The 20,823-nt window shown below is 40.3% G+C and overlaps 1 protein-coding gene across 7 annotated transcripts in view; it reads right to left on the bottom strand.

Moving 5' to 3' along the window:
* Window positions 1–526: 526 nt before the first annotated feature.
* The window catches only part of Znf148 (zinc finger protein 148), a 123,405-nt gene continuing 103,108 nt past the window's right edge, over window positions 527–20,823 (bottom strand). For all 7 annotated transcript variants that reach the window (XM_085832243.1, XM_029470709.2, XM_021184867.3 and 4 more), the window contains 2 exons: window positions 9,001–9,119; window positions 527–8,726 (listed from right to left, as the gene is read on the bottom strand). In XM_085832243.1, coding sequence (XP_085688369.1) covers window positions 7,128–8,726; window positions 9,001–9,119 — 1,718 coding nt within the window. In that variant the 3' untranslated portion in view covers window positions 527–7,127. The remainder of the gene's footprint in view (window positions 8,727–9,000; window positions 9,120–20,823) is intronic.

The raw sequence follows: 20,823 nt of genomic DNA, 5'->3' as shown, positions 1-20,823 counted from the left end.
TCCTATCCCAGGGAACGGTCTCCCTAGGATCCCTTCCCCACAAGGAACAGCTGTTTCAGCTTTAAGGACATGAGAAGTTACAAACAGTAAGGTTACAACTTTAAAAGCTCATCTGTATGAGTAAACAGGCAAAGGTCCAAAGGTTCAAATTTTACAAGTTTTAACCCGCCTTTTCCCATGGCACTTGAAAATGCCATTCTTAGTGTCATTTCCCCCCCCCCCCCATTCCATTCCTTACATAGGCATGTGTATATATCTGCCTAAGTCTATGGATAAAAGGTTTTGTCCTGATTGCCCATTCTATCTTAAAATGACCGGGGTCGGGTGTGGGAGACTCCCATTTTCACTTCACTTTGGCCTCCAGTGTCTCTTGATCCAGGAAGTGGATGTAGCTTATCCTAATATTCATCAGATTCAGCAATCAGGGGACTGAACAGCTGGGAAGTGTAATCTATCCAGACACTGATCAGGAAAAACATTTTGTGAGTGATAAATTGTCAAGTAAGACTCAGTGACAACACATTAATTCAAGTGACTTCAATTTTATTTTTTCATAGAATCTTCAGAAGGTGGGAGAAGTGTCAGGTAGAAATCTCCCCATCCCTCTTCCCACCAAGCCAAATCACTCAAGAGCCGGGATCTAGGAAATGAATAGTAGACCATCAGTGGTACCATTACGTACAGTTGGTTACAGCACCGTGCCAATAAGCCAGGGTCTGAGCACTGACTTTTGCAAGGGCCAACTAATTGACATTTGTCCCAAGAATGGAGGCAGCACTCTTTAACTGCAAACTGCTTTTTTACAATGCATCCCACTGTCAGAAGACGAAGTCCTGGCAAGGTGGCTGGTGGCTGAAAACAGGTCTATCTACACTAATGGAGGGGGGAAAAAACCCAACACACTATGTATGCTACTGATGAAAGAAAGGTTAATGGAATCTTATCTGTAAAGGAAAAGCCATATATATTCTTAGCCCTATGCTTCAACATGGTTCAAGTCTGAAATAGTTAATGACGATTAACAGCTGACTGGATCTTAGAACTAGTAACATTATCACGGCAAACTACAGTAAAGGCCCTGATATTTACTCAACCTATGGAACTAGTAATTCCACATGGACATCCCTTCCTCTAGAGTAACTATGTACCACATTTTTTGCATATTTACCAGTAGTTATTTGGTTCGAAGTACTGTGAAAAATTCAGCTAGAAAATTATTCATAAAACTTGTATTCTGTATTTTATTTTCAAACAGCCAAGTGTCCACATTTAAAATGCAGAATTTGCAAATATAAGTTAATCTAATAATTCAATTTAAAATAATGTAAAACAACTTCCTTTTAGTATCACAATACACAAAACAGTATTATAAACTCCAAGAGGCGAGGTGAACTGTGACGACTGTGCCGAAAGCTATGAACTCATTAAACCTTGTAATGTCAGTTCATGTCCCGTGGCCAGGGATGAAACAAGCCGCCACTGCACTTGAATGGCTCAGTGACTCACTTACGGTATAAAATGGGGGCTCAAGCAAGATGGTTTGTTTCTTTTTTTAAACAATGATGATTATATATATAAAAAAAATCTTTCAACAGAAAAATCCTCCCAATTGTTTAAAAACAATTATACATGGAGGATAACTATTACTTTTAAAATATCTTGGCTAAATTTCAATCATTAGGCTGCTGACTGCAGTGTAAAAGTTTGTATTTAAAAATATCACAAATATAGTATTTAACAGTGAAAATTTCAATGTGGTTAAGTTTCACTGCAAAGCAATTTCACCTGAGTAGATTTTTGAAATTTAGTGCTCATATTTTAAGGGAAGGGAAGGGAGGCTCCACTCTGTCTGATACTGAGTTTGCAGCTGATTCTCCCACTGACCCCTAGGGGTGCAGGAACCACCTGCTGTGGCCTTCCCAAGAAAAGACAATCCCCTTTCCCACGTAAATTTACTCTGGCATCTTAGGAACTTTCAGTATCCATCCAATATTTCCACGTAGCTACCCATTCAAGCATAGCATCCCAATTCATTCAGTTCTATACAACAGCCTCTACATTATATACATGTTTAATTAGCAATAGGAAGTAGAAAATAAAAGTTTACAGCGATTGAGAGGGGCCAGGACAGGAAAAGCAATACTGTATGATCAGAATATCCTAGCAGCCTACCACTTTCAACAACAAGGTTTTCTTTATTGGCTGGAATACAAAGAAGGCATAAGGGATTCCAGGAAAATAACACTATGTCTCAGAAAATCCAATGTGCTCCACCATCAGGATTTCCATCACACATTTAATTTCTTCTGTACAATTTTATAAATGTGTTTTTCTTTTCAAAGTCATCAGATTTCCAGGTGAAACTCAGCACTACACAGTATGCCCTTGAAGCAATGAGGTTAACCTGCTTTATTTGGGTACCAAGGTCCCTTCCAGACAGCATTAAAATAAAGACAAGTAAGACTAGACAGATAAAATCCAGTATAATTCAAACCCGACAATGAAAAATTTCCCCCATATTGTTGCAAAATTCTTTCTACTGAAATGCTTTGCTACAATAATAAAAAGCATACATTACATAGAAAAGGTACCAGTGTGCTAAAAAGTGACAGGAGTGGCCTAGCAAACCCTTCAAAGCACATTATATAAATGACTAGCATTAAAAACATTTTCCCTATAAAATGTAGGTCATAATCATTTATAAATTGGCGGCTTCGTTTCTAAAGCAGTGATGGGTGTTCAGAGAGCTGCTCTGTACAGTATAATATCTACTCACTTCAAGCTATAAGTTTGTCTTTCTTTGTATTGAAGTTGAGTAAATTCATCTGGTCAGCTGAGAAATCAAGCTTGAAAAATAAGTATCTAAAAATCAAAGTAGAAAGTTTAGAATCATTGAAATGTAGCTATGAAATATGAAGAAATCTATCTACTTCACAACTGAAAAGTTACCTCAACACTTACGGGCTGAATATAGAACAAAAACACATTAAAACCCAAAGCAAACCAGAGTTAGGTAGCAGTACAGAAACAGGAAAACAAAACAAAACAAAACACATCCCTTCCTTCAGTGTGATGGGCACTAAGTTCAGCGGTCTTCCTCCATCTTTGCACAGGAGTGGTAAGGCCATTCAATGCTTAGTGAGAGTGAGCACAGACGAAGCCACATCTAGCCTGTCCCCCTGCAAGGTCAATTATGCTGTGTAAACAGTGTTACGTTCCAACAGGAGGAACAATGGAATTTGCTTATAAAAACTGATTAAAGGTAATCATTATTAAGTGAAATAACGATAACTAATAAGGATAACTCTGAAATGTTTCTCTAGAACGTTCCTGATGCTACTTGTCAAGTTAGCACTGCTATGTATTATTGCTTACATACAGTACAACATCACACGCCTTCTAACATAAAGCGGTACTGTGACTGGTTTGTACATATTTACAGAGTCTTAAAAACAAGCTGTAAAAACATTACATACTTTCAGACAATACAAATTAGCACATTGGTACTCACTTCAAACAAATGGAATGCATAACATTAATAAACATCATAAAGGAAGACTCACATCAAGTCCTTGATTGTCGAGACACGTTTATATATAAACTCTAACTGTGCAGAATCAAAGGTTCAGTCATAGGTAGGTGCATCCTTACTCGATGAACCCTATTTACAGCATGGTATTGCATAAAAAAATAAAATAATGTTTACAGGGTTTTACTTTTTTTTTATCCATTGGATTAAAGAAAGCAACAAACACAACAAGAAATGTTTGTCTGCTTTAGTCTGTTTCCTACCAAAGTTTAGGCGGAAAAAGGAAACACACACTTTTTATTTGCAGAAGATAGCAAAAACGACTGGAAAATTATTTCCCTGAAATAAAGCAATTTGAAACGGAAAAGGTTTTAACTTAAATTGCAGACTCAAATAGATTCTCATTGATTAGAATAGAGTTTCTTCAAGTAAGTACACTGCAAAAGATGACCTCCAGCTTAGGTTCCAGGGAGCTCCGGACGCAGCACACCTACTCAGAGGTTCCCGGCCGCTATTTATTTATTTATTTATTTATTTATTTATTTATTTATTTATTTATTTATTTATTTATTTATTTATTTTAAACAGCCCTTTAAAAGCCCAAATTAATAAAAATCAAAGAAGTGGCAAAACATCTAGCCTTGCTGGCACTTTGCAAGTGTCCCTCACCTGTGGGAATGAAAGCTTGCCCGGAGCACAAGGCCTCTTCTACCTCCTAAGAGATAGAAATGACCCATTGCTGGCACCCTGAGTCAGAGCTAAGATGGTGGACTCCTACCTCACTAGGTAGCACATGTACACTGTAGATCCACAAAAATAAAAACCACAGGAGCTACTCAGCTATTTCAAAGCCAATGAGATACATGTGCAGTAAGAAGTGAAGCGCAAACAGCAGCAATGCTTTCGGATGCTGGAGAGCTCCTGCCTTGTCTAGTGGGCCCAGACTGACAGGCTAACGGTGAGCAGAAGCTGAAGGCTGCTAGAGCTATACTTGGAGAAGAAATGAGAAGTGTGAACTGACAGGGTAGCTCATATCATCCAGGGATCTGTCCAGAGCAGTACACAAGGCCATTTTCTTTCTCTAATGCCCAGGCAGAAAAGCTTTCTAAACCAACACAGGGAAACCCAGCCTGTTGAGATGCTTCTCGAAAGATGAAGATACAAGCTGAGCCTGGCAGGCATCAGGAATTTCACAGTAAGTGATGACTATACTTAACTGGTAAGTCAGTAAGTTATGCTGGCTATCAGTTATCTCGAATGCTTAGAACCTGGTAGAAAAGTCTGCCGTTGTGTGGATTTAAAGAAATGTGTTTAAGACAGGAATGCAACACCTGAAATTCTGTTTACAGAACTTCCATTTTCAAAGGCTTTTTCTTCCTAAGCTGACCTGAACCGCTCAGCAACCGTCACATTCTTAAAACTGTGCTGGTGATGTTAAAAACAGACCCTTACACTGTACAAGAAATGCATCAAGTGCTCAGTGGAACCACACTGTGTTTTTAATCAGGCTCAACTTAGGAGATAAATGTCTGCTCTTGTCAAAAGTACTATGAGAAAAATACAAGCACCCATCTAGGGTGCACACGGTCCCATCACACCTCATCTGATGAAGCGTTCCTGCGGTTATGCGATGCGCCACAGACACACATCAGTCTTCAGATCAATAGTGGCAGAACTTAAAATATTCACTTCAAAGAAGTCTAAAGTTCTTGAAGATCTGACAGCAAAGCTGTCAAATGGGAAAACTATGATTTCAAGCAAAGTTTCATAACAAAGTGTAGAGGAAACCACATAAACATAACTTATATTCCTTGTCATAAAAATACCAACATTTTAAAAAATAAATGAGTGTAAGTGAAGGACACTGGGGGAGGATATTTCTTTGTTCCCTTCTTTATGAGAACAGTCTTGGGATAACATTAAATAAAAGAAAAATAATTTAAATGGATAAAATACTCAACACTGAAACAAAGCACGCAGATCTACAGGGTCAACAGCAAAGTCAAAATGGAAGCTAACAAAGCGACACCTCCCAAGGGCACTGGTTTCACATCACCACTGGGGCACTGTGATAAAGATGGCGGAAATGGAAAGTACAAAACCCAAAAAAGTGGACCAAATGAAAGAGATGTAGAGCCGATGTTAGTCTCCAAAAATTAAAACTGTTCAATGTGTAACTCAAACCATCATTCTTCATAAAAGTGTATATATATATATATATAAAAGCACTATTTATTGTATCATGCTGTATTATTTTAAGACAAAGTATACATATATAAAAAAACATTCGTGGTATAAGGATAAAGTCTGTAGTTTATTTAGATTTTGAAATGCAACAAAAAATTTCCCATCACTCATCTAGCTGAAAAAGAAATTGCAGTTACTGGAATCAGTAAGCACTTCCGCTTTGTAAAACTGTCGTGAGCAGTATTCACTTAAGTGTAACGTAAGTAAGCAACTAAAATGCCCATTTCTTTAGTTTCTTGGGATACTGTTTAATTATCCAATCTATCAAGAGTCCAGAAAGAGAAGAATTAAACCAGGTTTTACAGTTCAAAGATATCCCAACTTCTTTTTATTGCCAAAAAGCAAAATTGTCAATTATGAGATGATTATGACACAACCATATCAAACCTAAAAAAATCTATGATTTTAACTTTGAGAAATCAAAAAAATACCAGATTAATTCTAAGTGCTCTATGTCAACTGAAGTGTGTAAAATAAAATACATTTCAGCTTTAAAACGTGGAATATACATTTTGTGTAAGCATTATTTTCTTGGGAATGTAATCTACAGAATATTTTTTTTTTACTAAAACTTCAAACCTTGATACTTGCACATGAAAAATCATAAAAAATATCTAAGTTTACCTGTACAAAGAAACTGACACCGATATGCATACTTCCATAGAGAAGTGAGTGCCTCAGCAGTTGTGTGTTTTGGTAAAAGGTTTGAAAGTATGCATACTTAAAAGTAATTAGGCTTTTAAATAGTGGAGTCTTAGACTATCAGATTTTTATTACTTTTTCTTCAAAAAAAAAAAAAAACATGTCAATATAATGCAAAATGAAAACCAAGGGTATATGGCATATCATTTTTAAAGGTGGTTTCTTTTTATTCCCCCCTATAGGACAAACTATGGATTTAAGCCATAATCTCTTGACATTGAAACTTTAAGTTCACTGTCTGTGACGTATCCTCGGATTCCCTGCTGAAGTGCAATACTGTGCTGAAGAACTCAGAGACAGTATGGGGAAGTTTCACACAATCACTACGCTCCTAAGAATGTACAATGTTATCAGTTAGGAAACAATTGTGCGAAAGTCTTTTTTTCTTTTATCTTGGTGTGGGTGAATAGCAAGGTTCTGATCTAAAACAGGTAATGCATTTGCTTCTCTAACGGTGACGACACATAAGGCAGTTCAAGGAATGCTTACTAACCAAACAAAATGCAGTTATTGGATTATCTTGCTATTCTTATCAGCTTGCTATGAACGCACTGCTCTTAGAACTGTACAGCACTCCATTTTACAGAGCAACCCCACTCTTGAGTAATCTGTTCTAAAGTGCCAGTATTATTTACACATTTTTTTTTTTTTAGCCAAAAGTCTGGCCAGTTGTGGCATCTGGTGAAGATGTCATCCCAGCTCTATTATCATTTACATTCACCAAGGGAAATTCTGAAAATTCAGCACTTGTCCCTGGTCCCCGAAGGTTCACCTGTCCATTGGCAGTGCTAAACTGAGTTGCTATTCCAGCTCTGGATCCATGATATGGAGCACGGAAGGGCTGCTCAAAGGAGCTCATTTGGTAAGCCTGGTGGACAGGCTGTGCCTCAGCTTTCTTCTGAGAAGTGACTTGATCCAAAAAGTCTGCTGTTGACGTGGCAGAGGCGTGGTTTGTCTCGTCACCTGAAAAGGGAAATGGGTGCTGTGAGTCACCGACTATCAGTCCAAAGTGGGACTTATCTGGAGTTGTTCTTAGTGGAGAATTCATTCCTGATCGAAAGCTATTGATGGGCATGGCTGCATAGACTTGCTTGTCTATGGAAGAGAATGCTGGCGGATTTGGAAGGGTCTGGTTGTCAGTCACAAAGTTAAGGCTCGGGCTATTCAAATAGGCATCGTTTTGGCTAGTTCTGTCCAAAGCCTGCTGCAGAAACTTGGAATATTCCTGCAACATGTTAGCTTTATCTGATGAGGATGCTTGGGAGCTTGATCCAACATTCTCTGACTGGGTGACTTCAGGTACATCGGAAGAATTGATTGATATGCTAGAAGTCACTTCGGTATCTGCAACGCTGAAGGAAATCTCATGCTGTCCATTAGGTTTGTGGGAATAATGATCCAGCAGAGTCTGCAGGACCTCATCTGGGATAACATTTTTGTCATGATTGCTCTTAATCTCCACATTCAGTGCCTGGGAATCCAGTATGGATGCTGTGGTGCTTTCATCAATGACGCTGGCCACGGCGGCTTGTGTCACAGAAGGCTGAGAGGCTATGGTGCCCACATTCAGTGCGTACTCCCTGCTGTTGTTACTTGCAGCTTGAAGATACCGCTTCTTCTTCAGAAACTGCATGGCATCGTCGTAATTAGTACTGCTGTGCACAGGTTTGCTGGGGCCCTCCTGCAAGTTATCCACTTGATCGATGTCAGCACTGCCTTCTGAGTCCAGTAATGCCTGCTTATCCACAAGCTCAAAGGCATACTTGGAAACTTTGCTGTCTTCATAGCTGGATAGGGGTGAAATGGTTTGACTTTGCTCCAAGGGCTGCTTCAGACTTCTCTTACTATTGATTTTTTTGAGAACCAACTTGGGTGGGTGTATTTCTCCAGATGCATCTTCTAGGTGAGAGCCTCCCACTGACGAGTGTGGCATCTCAACAGCGTACTCTGCCACCATGTACTCATCCTTTACTTTAGTGCTCGATGAGTAGAGAGGCAGGTAATCGTTCTTGTCTTTCTTCAGGTCAGATTTGTCCAACACACTCTCCTTGTCCATCCCAGACGATTTCTTCTCAGTTTTTTGCCTTTTCTTTTTTGGCAGTGAATTATCTTTTGGTGATGTAGAAAAGCCAGAATCTTCCTCTGATGTCAGAAGGCCACCTTTGATGGCACATCTGTTTAGTTTTTTGTCGTGATTTTCATGGCACATACGTTTATGTTTCAATACACGATCTGTTCTGGAAAAATACTGTTGAAATCAGAGGTTGGAAGTGGTATTTTGTTGTTGTTTTTATGTTTATTTGGTGTTTTTTTTTTTTTTTTGGTCAACAAGGAAGAGAAGAAAAGAAACAAGATAATTAATAACAATATAAATAATTCTAAACCAATTCACTGATCAAGTTTCTATTATAAATCTAATCAGAGCCTAAAAATCTCAAATGATACTAGTACTAAATGGTGCCTAACTTGTTAGTGATTTTGCACTGCAGTTAAGGTAGGAGAGTTCAGACTGTCTGACTTACCTGTAAGCAGTATTCACACTGATAAGGCTTCTCTCCACTGTGAGTTCTTTTGTGCCTTTCCATGTGATATTTCTGTATGAATCTCATACCACATTCATCACAGCGAAATGGTTTTTCACCTAGTACATGATTTAAAAAATTTAAAACAAAACATTGTAAAATCATGGACTGTTTTGCCAAAAGAAATTCTTAACATAAACCAAAAGTCTGCCATATACTAAAGGCTGAAAGAGTCATTGGTGCACTGATGCAATCTAACACAATCCTTGGATACAGGTTTTTAAAAATAACGATCACCTGGAGATTTCAATTATTTCTTCATCACATGTGGTGCACATCACAACACACATACAGCCGTCAAAAGACAACTTGTAGGACTTGGCTCTCTCCTACCACAGAGGTTCACACTCTAGGTCTTGACATCAAACACCTAAATGGATTCAGCTAGCTTGCTAGTCTGGGCATGGTGACTGTATTCTTAGGTCTTTGGGTTTTTTCTCTTTTTAATTCTAAATGACTTCTACTTTTCTATGTATTGGTGGTAGACATGTGTGTGTGTCACTGAATGTGCAGAGGTGAGAGGACAATCTGAGGGAATCAGTTTTCTCGTTCCACCCTGTGGGTGTAGGTGTTGAATTCAAATCATCAGGATGGGTACGGCTCTTAGTTCCTTTAAGCGCACTTGGGAGTAAGTGAACTCTAGATCCTAAGTATCTCTTAAGAGAGAATTCACTAACACAAAGTACTGGGACAGAGTTTCCTAAGGAAGGTTTGAGGTTGGGAAATCATTTGCGGTGTGTGTGCTCCTGCGTGAGAGTCATACCTAGAACTGCAAAGCAAAGTCAGATTACTTCTTCTCTAAGCTCAAAGCCAAGTCTCTCCTGTCACCTGTGGAAAGAATTGTACCAGTGTGCCATCAACCGGACACATGACTGCTCTCATCCTTTGACTCCCTAGAGATTTCTTAACTATGGGGAACATTACTTTGAGTTCAAATAGCTTGTCCTGATAAAAGGAGATGTCTGTGAACAGCAGAGCCAGAGTCATGTTGAATGCTTTCCCCACCATACAGTAAGAGTGTGTTACTGAAAACTGTTAGAAAATGTTCTTCTTCCCAGTATCCTCCCAAACATGTGTGTACAAGGTGTATCTTTCTACAATTTGAATGAAATCATTTATTTGTGAAGTTTTTTTAGCTGACTCTTGCATTTTCTTCTTGAGGTAAGGGCTCACTACATAGCTGTGCGCCTGCGTCTTTCTGATTTACTCTTGTTAGCTATTTCCCCGTGTCGTCTTAGAAAGCAGTACAGCTGATGTCCCTGATTTGGGAACTTTGGTGTTTCTACTGCTGAACGGAAGTGGAAATAAAATGACTGATACATCTTTTCTGTGAAAATTAAAACAATTTAATAAAATTTCTTTTGGAGAAAAACTTTTTAATGTTTTTCCCTTGGAGGGTATGAGAGCCTCTCTTGGAAAAAGAAGCCTATTTTATATAAACTATTTAAATAATTTTAAGACTGGCATAAAAATTTAAATGAAGAGTAATAAGTTTGTGATTTTTTTAAAAAGTCATTCAGGAAAGCATAACACGTGAGAAAAAAAATAATGTCAGTATGTTCCACAATACTGGGTTTCTAGAGCCCAAGGGCTCTGGAGTTTCTTAGTCCTGACTGTGATACTTCGCCCTGGTCACTGGATACTGCAGACCATAGCAGCCTATGAGTCAGGATGCAGGAATCCTCTAACAGATGGCCACATGCTACAGTTTGAGTGTATTCCACAAAAGCTGCTGTGTTGGAAGCTTGGTCCTCAATATTATGACACTGGGAGGCAGGGGATCTTTAGGAAATGGAGCCTAGCATAAGATGATTACATCATCAAGGACAATACTCTCAAAAGGAACAAACTTCCTGTTTATAGCATCTATGATTTGCTTCTTGCAAGGAAACTAAATGGATGCTCTGAATCCCCATTTTACCTTCAGATCTCTCCAATTCTGTCTGCTACCTGATAACGTGGTAGGCAGGGGCCCTGACCAGAGGTCAAGTTCATAGAGCTATATCATCTTCACTTTTAGCCTTCAAGTGGTGAGCTAACAGAACTTGCTTTCTCTATAAAGTACATATAAGTATAGCAAGGACCTACGCTTTATGCATAATCTACTGCTCTACAGCTTGACATAATTTGATTTTTGACAATCTGAACTAATTCTTCTTGTTTAAACTTTATTGTAAATCAGATTTAACCACCACTCTATCAAAATGGTTCTTTTCTGCTACACAGTTTTGTTGTTTGAGACAGGGTCTTGATATGTATGCCAGGCTGGCTGGAAGCTTGCTTTTTTTTTTTTTTTTTTTTTGCCTCCCCACTGGTCTTAAATTCACCATCCTTCTGCCTCAACCTTCCAAGTGCAAGGATCATGGTAGGTATGACCATACCAGGGTCAGGACGGTTCTTGTGAATCATTCAAACAACTCTCTCTTTAATTTTCTCCTCGAAGATACTCCTATTGTCACTTGGCAAGGCACGGTACTTCCTTGTGAATGCAAATGCCTCCATTTAGGACAGTAGTCCCTGAGCCTGCTGCCTTTCTCCTTTTATGTTATTTTCTTTGGCAAGAGGGAAGGCCATGGCTTTAATTATGCTCAAATTTGATCCCCAGACCCACATGCTTTGTCTACTCAACATATCTCTTTCTTTTTCATTTTAGACTTATTTATTTTATGTGTATGAATATCTGCTTGTATGTATACATGCTTATCACATGCGAGCCTAATGCTGGATGAGGCCAGAAGTATGTGTCAGATCTCCTGGAACTAAAGTTACAGGTGGTTGGGAGCCACAGTGTATATATGCTGGGAATTGAATCTGGGTCCTCTGCAAGGGGAGCCAGTGCTTTTTAACCACTGGATCATCTCGCCACTCCTGACATTCTGATACTTAGGATCTCAAATACATAGCATCTCACAGTAAACTGAAGATTGTTAACCACGGCGCAGATTAAAATGTTGCTACTATTCACTTAGCTGTCTGAGCCAGAGGCCTGTACAACCTTCCGTGTCTCTTCCTATTTTTCCAATTAACAAGTCCTACTGATTCCTCTAAATTTCCCACTGTCATCATTAGTTCAAAAGAATTTCCCAGGCTGGAGGGGGAGGTAATGTCCTTCTAACTAGCTGTGTTGGCCACCTTTCTCTTGTTGCAACTAATATCTGAACTAGATAATTTAAAAGACAGATTCACTTCGCTCACACTTTCACAGGTTTTAGTGCGGCTGGCTCCATTGGCTTTGTATATGTGATAAGGTAGAAAACCGGTCTAAGGCAGTGGTGGCAGCCATCAAAAGGCTTAGTGGTAAAAGTGCATGCCATGTGTTCCCACAAGTTTTTATCACTTTGATATACCTAGATAACCATAACGAAGAACTGCCTCCATCAGTTGGCTTGTGGGCATGTCTATGAGTGATTGTCTTAACTGTCAATTGACGTGGGAGGGCCCAGCCTATTGTGGGTGTACCATTTCTATATATGTGGGCCTAGACAGTTGTAAGAAAGCAAGCCAAGCTGGAACACTGAGCAAGGAGCAGTGCTCTCCCATGGTTTTGGCTTCTATCCTGGTTTCCTAAATGATGGGTTGTAACCAGTAAAACCCTTTCCTCCTTCAGTTGCTACAGAAACCTGACAAATGGACCTCAATCCCTAGAACCTGGAGTGAAACCAGAGAAATGACTCTAGGTTTTGACTTCTGACCTCTATGTGTGTGCATAGCACATGCATGCCCAAATCCATGTCTCTCTCTGACACACACATGATAAATTAACTACTTTTAAGGACTGCTAAAACAGAATTGGTCATCTCATGATGGCTAGGAAGCAGTGAAAAACAGGAAAGAAGGGAAAGTTGTAGCCCCCAGGGAACTACAAACCCCGGTGATCCTGTTCCCACAACCAGGCCCTACTTTAATTTTTAACTCTTTCCCAATAATGTCATCATTATATGAATCCATCAAAGGGTAAACCACTTGTGTTGTGACTGGGGTCCATCAGCTAAGGGCCAAGCCTTCTAAAAACATTTCAAAACCCTAACAGCAGTCATCCTGCCAGGACACATTTTCCTCTTCTAACTCCACAGCACAGTAGGAGACACTGATCGTAATAACATTAGTGTTATTACACCTACCAACTAATTATAGTTATAATTCAACAACTAGGCCATACAAGCCAAATGAAAGCCTTCTTAAACTGAACCTGGGCAAAACTGATATCAGAATTATTGAGCTCAACACATAGGCTAGTAACCACACTCCCAGGAAGTTTGCTCCTAAGTGTTGGGAGCACGAAGACTGATTTCTAGTACACTCAGGAGGTTAGGAACGAGCAGTCATCAGGCTGGGAGCTGTGCACCCGCCAGGAAAACTACATTCTATAGAAGGGCATCTGAGACCAAGCACAACCTAGAAGGGGAAATCCGCTTATTAAAAAAAACCCGGACAGTATCATGAGAACATGTCAATTTCAGGTTCAACCCAACTGGCAAAAGAACTGTGGCCTAAAGATCCTTAATGAAGAAGTGACTGTAGCCAGGTGGCGGTAATCAACACCTTTAATGCCAGCACTTGGGAAGGGAGGCAGGATGATCTCTTGTGAGTTTGAAGCCAGTCTGGCTGAATGAGTTCCAGGGCAGACGGGCCTACAGAGAGAAAACCTGTCTCAGAAAACGAAAAGTGGGGCTGGAGAGCTGGCTCGGCGGCTAAAAGCACTGACTACTCTTTCAGGGGTCCTGAGTTCAATTCCCAGCAATCACATGGTGGTTCACAACCATCTGTAATGGAATCTGATGCCCTCTTCTGGTGTGTCTGAAGGCAGCGACAGTGTACCATATAAATAAAAATAAATCTTAAAGAGAGAGAGAGAGAGAGAGAGAGAGAGAGAGAGGTAAAAGAAGTAGGAAGGAAAAAAAAGTAACTTTAGTCAACTTCAATGGGAAGCAATTTTCAAAACCTATCTTTCTGAGATAGAATGCTTTTTCTTTGCCTAAAATGAAAAGTTGTAAGAATTAAAACTCTGAAAACACTGTATATGTTTGCCTCATTCATTCATTGTAGGCTAGTCCAGGCATGGTAAGAGACAGGACACTCAGGAGGCTGAGGCTAGAGAACTAAGTTCAAGGCACACACAGGCTACAGAGAAAGATATGGTCTACTCATGAATGAGTTTCTCTCACAAAGCTGTGAAAAGATCTACTTATAAGACTGTATATGTGGTCTAGTCCCAGACTCCTGAGAATAAAGCAGCTAACCTGGGACCTGCTTCCCAGCTTCTAGTATTCATGTTTAGACTTCTTTGTTTACCCAACACACTAGGAAACTAATTCCCTTAAGTAAGAGAAAAATCGCCGGGCGTGGTGGTGCACGCCTTTTATCCCAGCACTCAGGAGGCAGAGGCAGGCGGATTTCTGAGTTCGAGGCCAGCCTGATCTACAGAGTGAGTTCCAGGACAGCCAGAGCTACACAGAGAAACCCTGTCTCAAAAAAACAAAAACGCCGGGCGTGGTGGCGCACGCCTTTAATCCCAGCACTTGGGAGGCAGAGGCAGGCGGATCTCTGAGTTCGAGGCCAGCCTGGTCTACAGAGTGAGTTCCAGGACAGCTGGGCTACACAGAGAAACCCTGTCTCGAAAAACCAAAAAAAAAAAAAAAAAGAAAGAGTGTATAAAAAAAAACAAAAACAAAAAACAAAACAAAAAAAAGAAAGTAAGAGAAAAATCCCAAGAAAACCCTAACCATAACTTCAAGTAGCTTAGAGTTGGTCTAGGGCAGTAGCTCTCACCCTTCCTGATGCTGCTACAAACACAGTTCCTCATGTTGTGGTGACCTCAACCATAACATTATTTTGTTGCTACTTCATGACTGTCATTTTGCTTTTATGAATGGTAAATATCTGGTATGTGGCCCTTACATGTGGTCATAACCCTCAGGTTGGGAACCCCTTGTCTAGAACGAGGTATGAAAACTGGAACAGAGCAGCCTGCTGAGCAACATGAGCATGGCCACTGTCACCTGGTGCTCTGTCTCTCTTGAATGGAGCCTGGATACACTGCGCAGTCTGGCCTCACACTGTCAGCCTCCAGAGTATTGGGATTATAAGTTTGCACCACCAAACAAGCTAACATTCCATTTTTAAAATCAGCCCAGCTGTACAGTTGGAGTACACATGGGTACAAAGCACCTTGGCCTATTAATACTAAGTAATTAACATCCCAAAGGCATCTAGCAGATCTAACTTTAGGCATAATATTAATTAATGGCAAATGTCATCTAAATGTGACATTACTAGGAATTAGTAAAATGAGCGGGTTTTCTATTATTACTATGTGCAAAAAGAAATGATTTTGTAATTCCAAAACATAGAAACAGATTTTAAAATGCATAAGTAAATACTGTCCTGATTTATAGTATCTGAAGTCAGCCTGTTTCTGAACGTTGCAGCCAGCACTGACAGTACATGCTTTAAAGTAACAGACCAACAATGAAGACAGCACTCAGCACACACGTCAGCTGACGCCCCACCCCCCAATTCCTAACAAGAAAAAATTCCTCCTCACCAGACTGTTTTCCTCCTCTTCATACAACACTGTATGTAGGCATCTCAGCCTTCTCGGTGAATTATTAGTTATACTAAACATAATATATAAATATATACTAAATATAATCTCCTAATTAATTAAAGTATCAAGGGATAAAAACCAATCCTCAAAAGCAAACTTTATCACTAAATGTGTTTCCTAATCAGGGCCTTAATTAGAGGCCTTAGGCTCTCTGATGACTCCCTGCACCTAATGCCTTATTATTTTGCTATAATAAAAAGACCTGCCACCTCCTATTAACTGTACTCTGCACTACATTTCACATACACTGTTTTTATGCTTTTGGTTTTGTTTTTGGTTTTTTTTACATACACCCAAAAAAGTGTTTATTTTAGAGTAGTAAATAACATATGATAAACAGTAAGGCTTGAGAAGTGTTCAAGAGGCAGGGACGGGAAGATGACGGCTGACAATAGCACAGCAGGAGAGAACTGTGGTTCAAATCAATTTATTGTCAATTCCTACCAAAGAGGATTCCAACTGTTCCTCCCACAAAGAAAAGATAACCGCATCAGGGAATGAATGTGCCCACTGCCCTGATCCCATCTCTGTACACTGTACACAGGCGCTGAAGCACCGTTCTGTCCCCCATAAAAATATATACTCTTAATGTGTACCAATCACAAATAAACCTTAAATCAATACAACCTGGGGGGACTCTGTCAGAATAGAGCAGCCAAGATAAAGATTCTTAAGTATACACATATTTGCATGTAAAATCTAGGCAGTGCAGATTAAAGAAAAGATACTTTGGCATTGCCTAGATTCACTTAGTGTGACTATCTCCAGCTGCACCCATTTACCCACAGGTGAAACACTTTGAAAAAAGTCCACTGTGTATATTTACCACATATCTTTATTCTTCTTTTTGGTTTCATAATTTAGCTGCTGTAAATTGTGCTCTATTTAGTTAAAAGTGTGATATATTGAGTAAGAATGGAGAGAGTGGCCACCCTCATCTCATTCCAGAGTTTAGAGAAAATGCTCAGCTCCCTCTCATTTACTATAATGCTGGCTATAGTCTACAACATAGTGCTTACTATGTTGAAGTTCGTTTGGTGTCTTCCTAATCAAGGCACACACACTGCATTTGAGAAATACGGTTTGAATGCTTTATGTTGACCATAGAGGATGAACACTGCTATTATACAGAATCCACATACTCTGATGCAGAATCAGCCATTCTTAAGCCATCTATCTCTTCTCTGTATTGGGCTGTCAAATAGCTAAAACAAAACAAAGCAAACCTCCCCCAACCCAAGCACTACAGGTTCTATGGCCATGAGGTCACCTCCTTCCTACACATACACTGTTTGTTTGTTTTTTGCTTTTTTTGTTGTTGTTGTTTTTTCGAGACAGGGTTTCTCTGTGTAGCTGGCTGTCCTGGAACTCACTTTGTAGACCAGGCTGGCCTCGATTGCTTGTTTTTTAAATCTTAAAACTACAAAACTACAATGGAAAGATGGCTAAGTGGTAAAGGTGTTTGCTGCACAAGCCTGGTATGTAAGGGAACCTGATTAATTCCTGGGACCCACATGTGAAAGGCAGAAACTGGCTCTCTCAAGTTGATTTCTGACCTCCACACATGCAGTGTGTTAACACCTTGTAGAAGCCAGTTCTCTCTTTCCATTTTGTGAGTCTCAGGGATCTAACTCAGGAAAGCAGGCTTGGCGACAAGCGCCTTTACCTTCTGAGCCATCTCCTGCCTACATTTTCAGGTTTTTAAAACAAAGCTGTAATGTTTTCCTGTTTTTTAATGCTTGTGTTAAATCATATACAAATTTGCACCCTTGGCTACGGATTAATACTGATAGTGTGCAGAGCCTTGGCTTATGACAGGCTATGACTTTTTTGACAAATGATTACCACATACTTGAAAAGAATGTGGTACAGTAAGTTTTGGATGAATGAGCTCTAACATGTCCAAAGCACAGTCCAGATGTGTACACATCCATGAATTGTTATGAATGTGGCCTAGCACATTTGTACATGACACATTACATATCTCAATGTCAATGGGCTGAGCAGACCAGGTCCCCGGGGTCATGATTCCAGTTCTTTACCAGCTGATTTAAAAAATAATCTGATGGACAAGTTGCTTATACCTTTCCTTTCAGTGTTGGCTTGTCTTACATACACAGTTAAAAACATCCAGTCTTCTGATGTTCCCAAACCTTGGTGACATGTTTTCCATCTTTTCTGTTTGCTGCTTGAAAACTCTTCTTTGGCTGTGTTTACTGTAGCCATAACTGTCTACAGTGTATGCTTTTCTAATGTTTTTGTGTTTCCTCTTGCTGATCCTTACATATAAAATATGTCTCTTGGTCTTTGACTTGGTATAGTCTGACTCTATTCTGGAGTATTTACATTAGGACTTTTGGATTAAACACAATCATATACCACTCGTCCGCTATTGCATCGTTTGGTTTGGGGTTAATCAGGTACAGGCTGAGCACCTCTAGCCCAGAATTTCGAAATCTGAAATGCAGCCGGGCGTGGTGGCGCACGCCTTTAATCCCAGCACTCGGGAGGCAGAGGCAGGCGGATTTCTGAGTTCGAGGCCAGCCTGGTCTACAAAGTGAGTTCCAGGACAGCCAGGGCTATATAGAGAAACCCTGTCTCGAAAAACCAAAAAAAAAAAAAAAAAAAAAAAAAAAAAAAAAATCTGAAATGCTCCAAAAATCCAAAACTTTCTGAGTGCCAAAGCGAGACAGGAAGCAGTTCCACATGCAACCTCTCATGGTATGGATACTACACCACAGTGCAGCCAGCCGTAGTAAGTCTTATCACATTACCTTTTAGGGTGTATGTGCCACCACAGCAATAAAGTTCCTGTTACACTTGGATCCAACCCTAAGGTATCTTATGAAAAAGCAATTATTACGAAATCTAAACCATTTCAATTTTAAACACTTTGGGTCTCATGCATTTAGGGTAAAAGACACTCAAAGTGCATCTCTTAGCAGTTTCTTTTCCTGTGTGTTTGATTATATGACTGTGACTTGCTTTACAATTCTCCTCCTCTTCTTCCCATTTTGTTTTGGTCCATGTAGTTCTTGCTGTCCTATAACTTGCTCTGTAGCTGGCCTTGAACTCACACAGATCTGCCTTAGCCACATATTTGATGTCTCTGCCACTCTTCTGTCTTCCTCTGCCTCTCCATGTTTTTCTTTTCCCTTCTTCACTGTGTGTGTGATGTATATGTAGAAGGTGTACACATGGAGGCCAAAGGAAACTTGAAGGAGTTGTTTCTCTCTCCCCACTGTGTTAAGGCAGAGTCTTTCTCGTTTCTATTGCTGTGCTCTGTACTCCAGGCTAGCAAGCCCATGAACTTCACACACATCTCCTATCTCTACCTCCTGTAAAAAATGCTGGGATTATCGATGCACACCACCACGTGTGGCTATTTCACAGTTCTAGAGGTAGAACTCGGGCCGTTAGGGTTGCATGACTGGAACTTTTACTGCTGAGCCACGTTGCTGGTCCCACTTCCTTGTTTTCATATGGGATCATTTTTCTTCCATGTAAGGAATGTTTATAGTTCTTAAATGGTGGGGCCGCTGATAATAAATGCTCTTGGATTCTGTCCATCTGAGTGCAGTTTACTCATCCACACTTTGGATGGATAGTTTCCTGGGTACAGAACTCTATACTGATTTAAAAATGGATCTATAAAGATGCAATATCTGATGACTTTATTATCTTTACTGGAAAAAAAATGAGCTAGGGCCTGGGATATAGCTCAGCTAGTAGAGTGTTTGCCTAGCTAGCACACAGAAGGCAGTGGGTTTGATCCCCAATATTATATGAATGAAGTGTGGTGGTGTATACTTGTAGTCTCAGCACTGGGGAGGTATACAGCAAGACCAGAAATTCTGTTATTCTCAACCACAAGGAGAATTCAAAGCCAGGGAAGGATACACAAAAGCCCATCTAAAACAAAAATGGATGTTCACAGCCATAGGTGAGAGCTGCTCTCAGCCCTGGTCACAGACCCTCTGTTTGCAGCTACAAGAGTTAATGTAAAGACCCAGAAACTGGAGTCCTTACTCCTAAATAGGATGCCTATATCACCCCTCCAGAGTCCAGGGGACACAGGCATCAATGCTATGCTGTACCTTCCTGGAACCATATGGCTATTGTACCCATTTATTCACAGCATCAATGCTACCTGCTCCAGACTTCCACGAAACTGTACCTATGAAAGCACTCAATCATGGATGGGGAGATCTCCATAAGGCCCCACCACTCTCTGAGGACTATAGGCCCTTACTGGTTACATGTGGAGTGAGTCCCCTTCTCACTGGCAAGTTGCCCCTACTCAAGTACATGACGTGCAGCAGTGCTCATGCAGGCAGTCCTAATTAAAATGCAGTGGTCCCCAGAGAGAGAAAGAAGAAGATGAGAAGTGGAAGATCAATGGGAGGAGGAGTGGTGAAAGGCTGGTGATAGGAGAGGCAGTGCTCAAAGTATGGAACCATGAAATTATGAACAAGTACACTAACAAGGAAGTTAGGTCCTGTTACTGTGAAGTTTCTTGGGGGGCAGGAACTTGTAAAAGCACCTGCCACACAAATCCAACACCTGTTTGACACCCAGACCCATGGTGGAAGAAGGGAACCACCTCCTTGAAGCTGGCCCTGATCTCCATGTATGTACTCTGGCACATACCTGTGCACACATAACTTTAAAGTATTCAGCCTTTACAGGTTCAGTTATTTTGAAATGAAAGGCCCCTACCCCCTTTTGCTGTGCTGGAGAGGAAGAAGAGCCTGGCACATGCTGGGCAAGCACTGCAACACCAAGTTATGCCCTCAGCCCTTGGTTTACACTGTGTATATAGCCTTTCTGCCCTTCTCCAGAGTGCTGGGGCTGCAGGCATACACCAACACCTGTAGCTTGCCTGTATGCTTCCCTCCTGTGCTGTTTGGTGTTAAGAGAACTTTTGAGTTTAATTTAGTGTCTATTCTAAATATTTAGAAGCATGGTCACTCTCTGCTAATGCTGTTAGTTCCGGTTCATTTTTAGAATTCTAATGACAAAGGTATTACCTCTGCTATAACCTGAAATCTAGTTCCACCACGTGCAGATTCTCTCACCCATCTGGTGTAGAGCATTACAGACTGACTATTCCTGAGAGAAGTGAAGAAATGTTTATACTATAAATCTGGGTGTTT

Source organism: Mus caroli, unplaced genomic scaffold, assembly GCF_978045245.1.
Source record: "Mus caroli unplaced genomic scaffold, Mus_caroli_1 scaffold_17, whole genome shotgun sequence".
Taxonomy (NCBI): Eukaryota; Metazoa; Chordata; class Mammalia; order Rodentia; family Muridae; genus Mus; species Mus caroli.
Note: the sequence above shows the minus strand (reverse complement) of the source record. Positions and strands in the feature narration are given on the sequence as shown.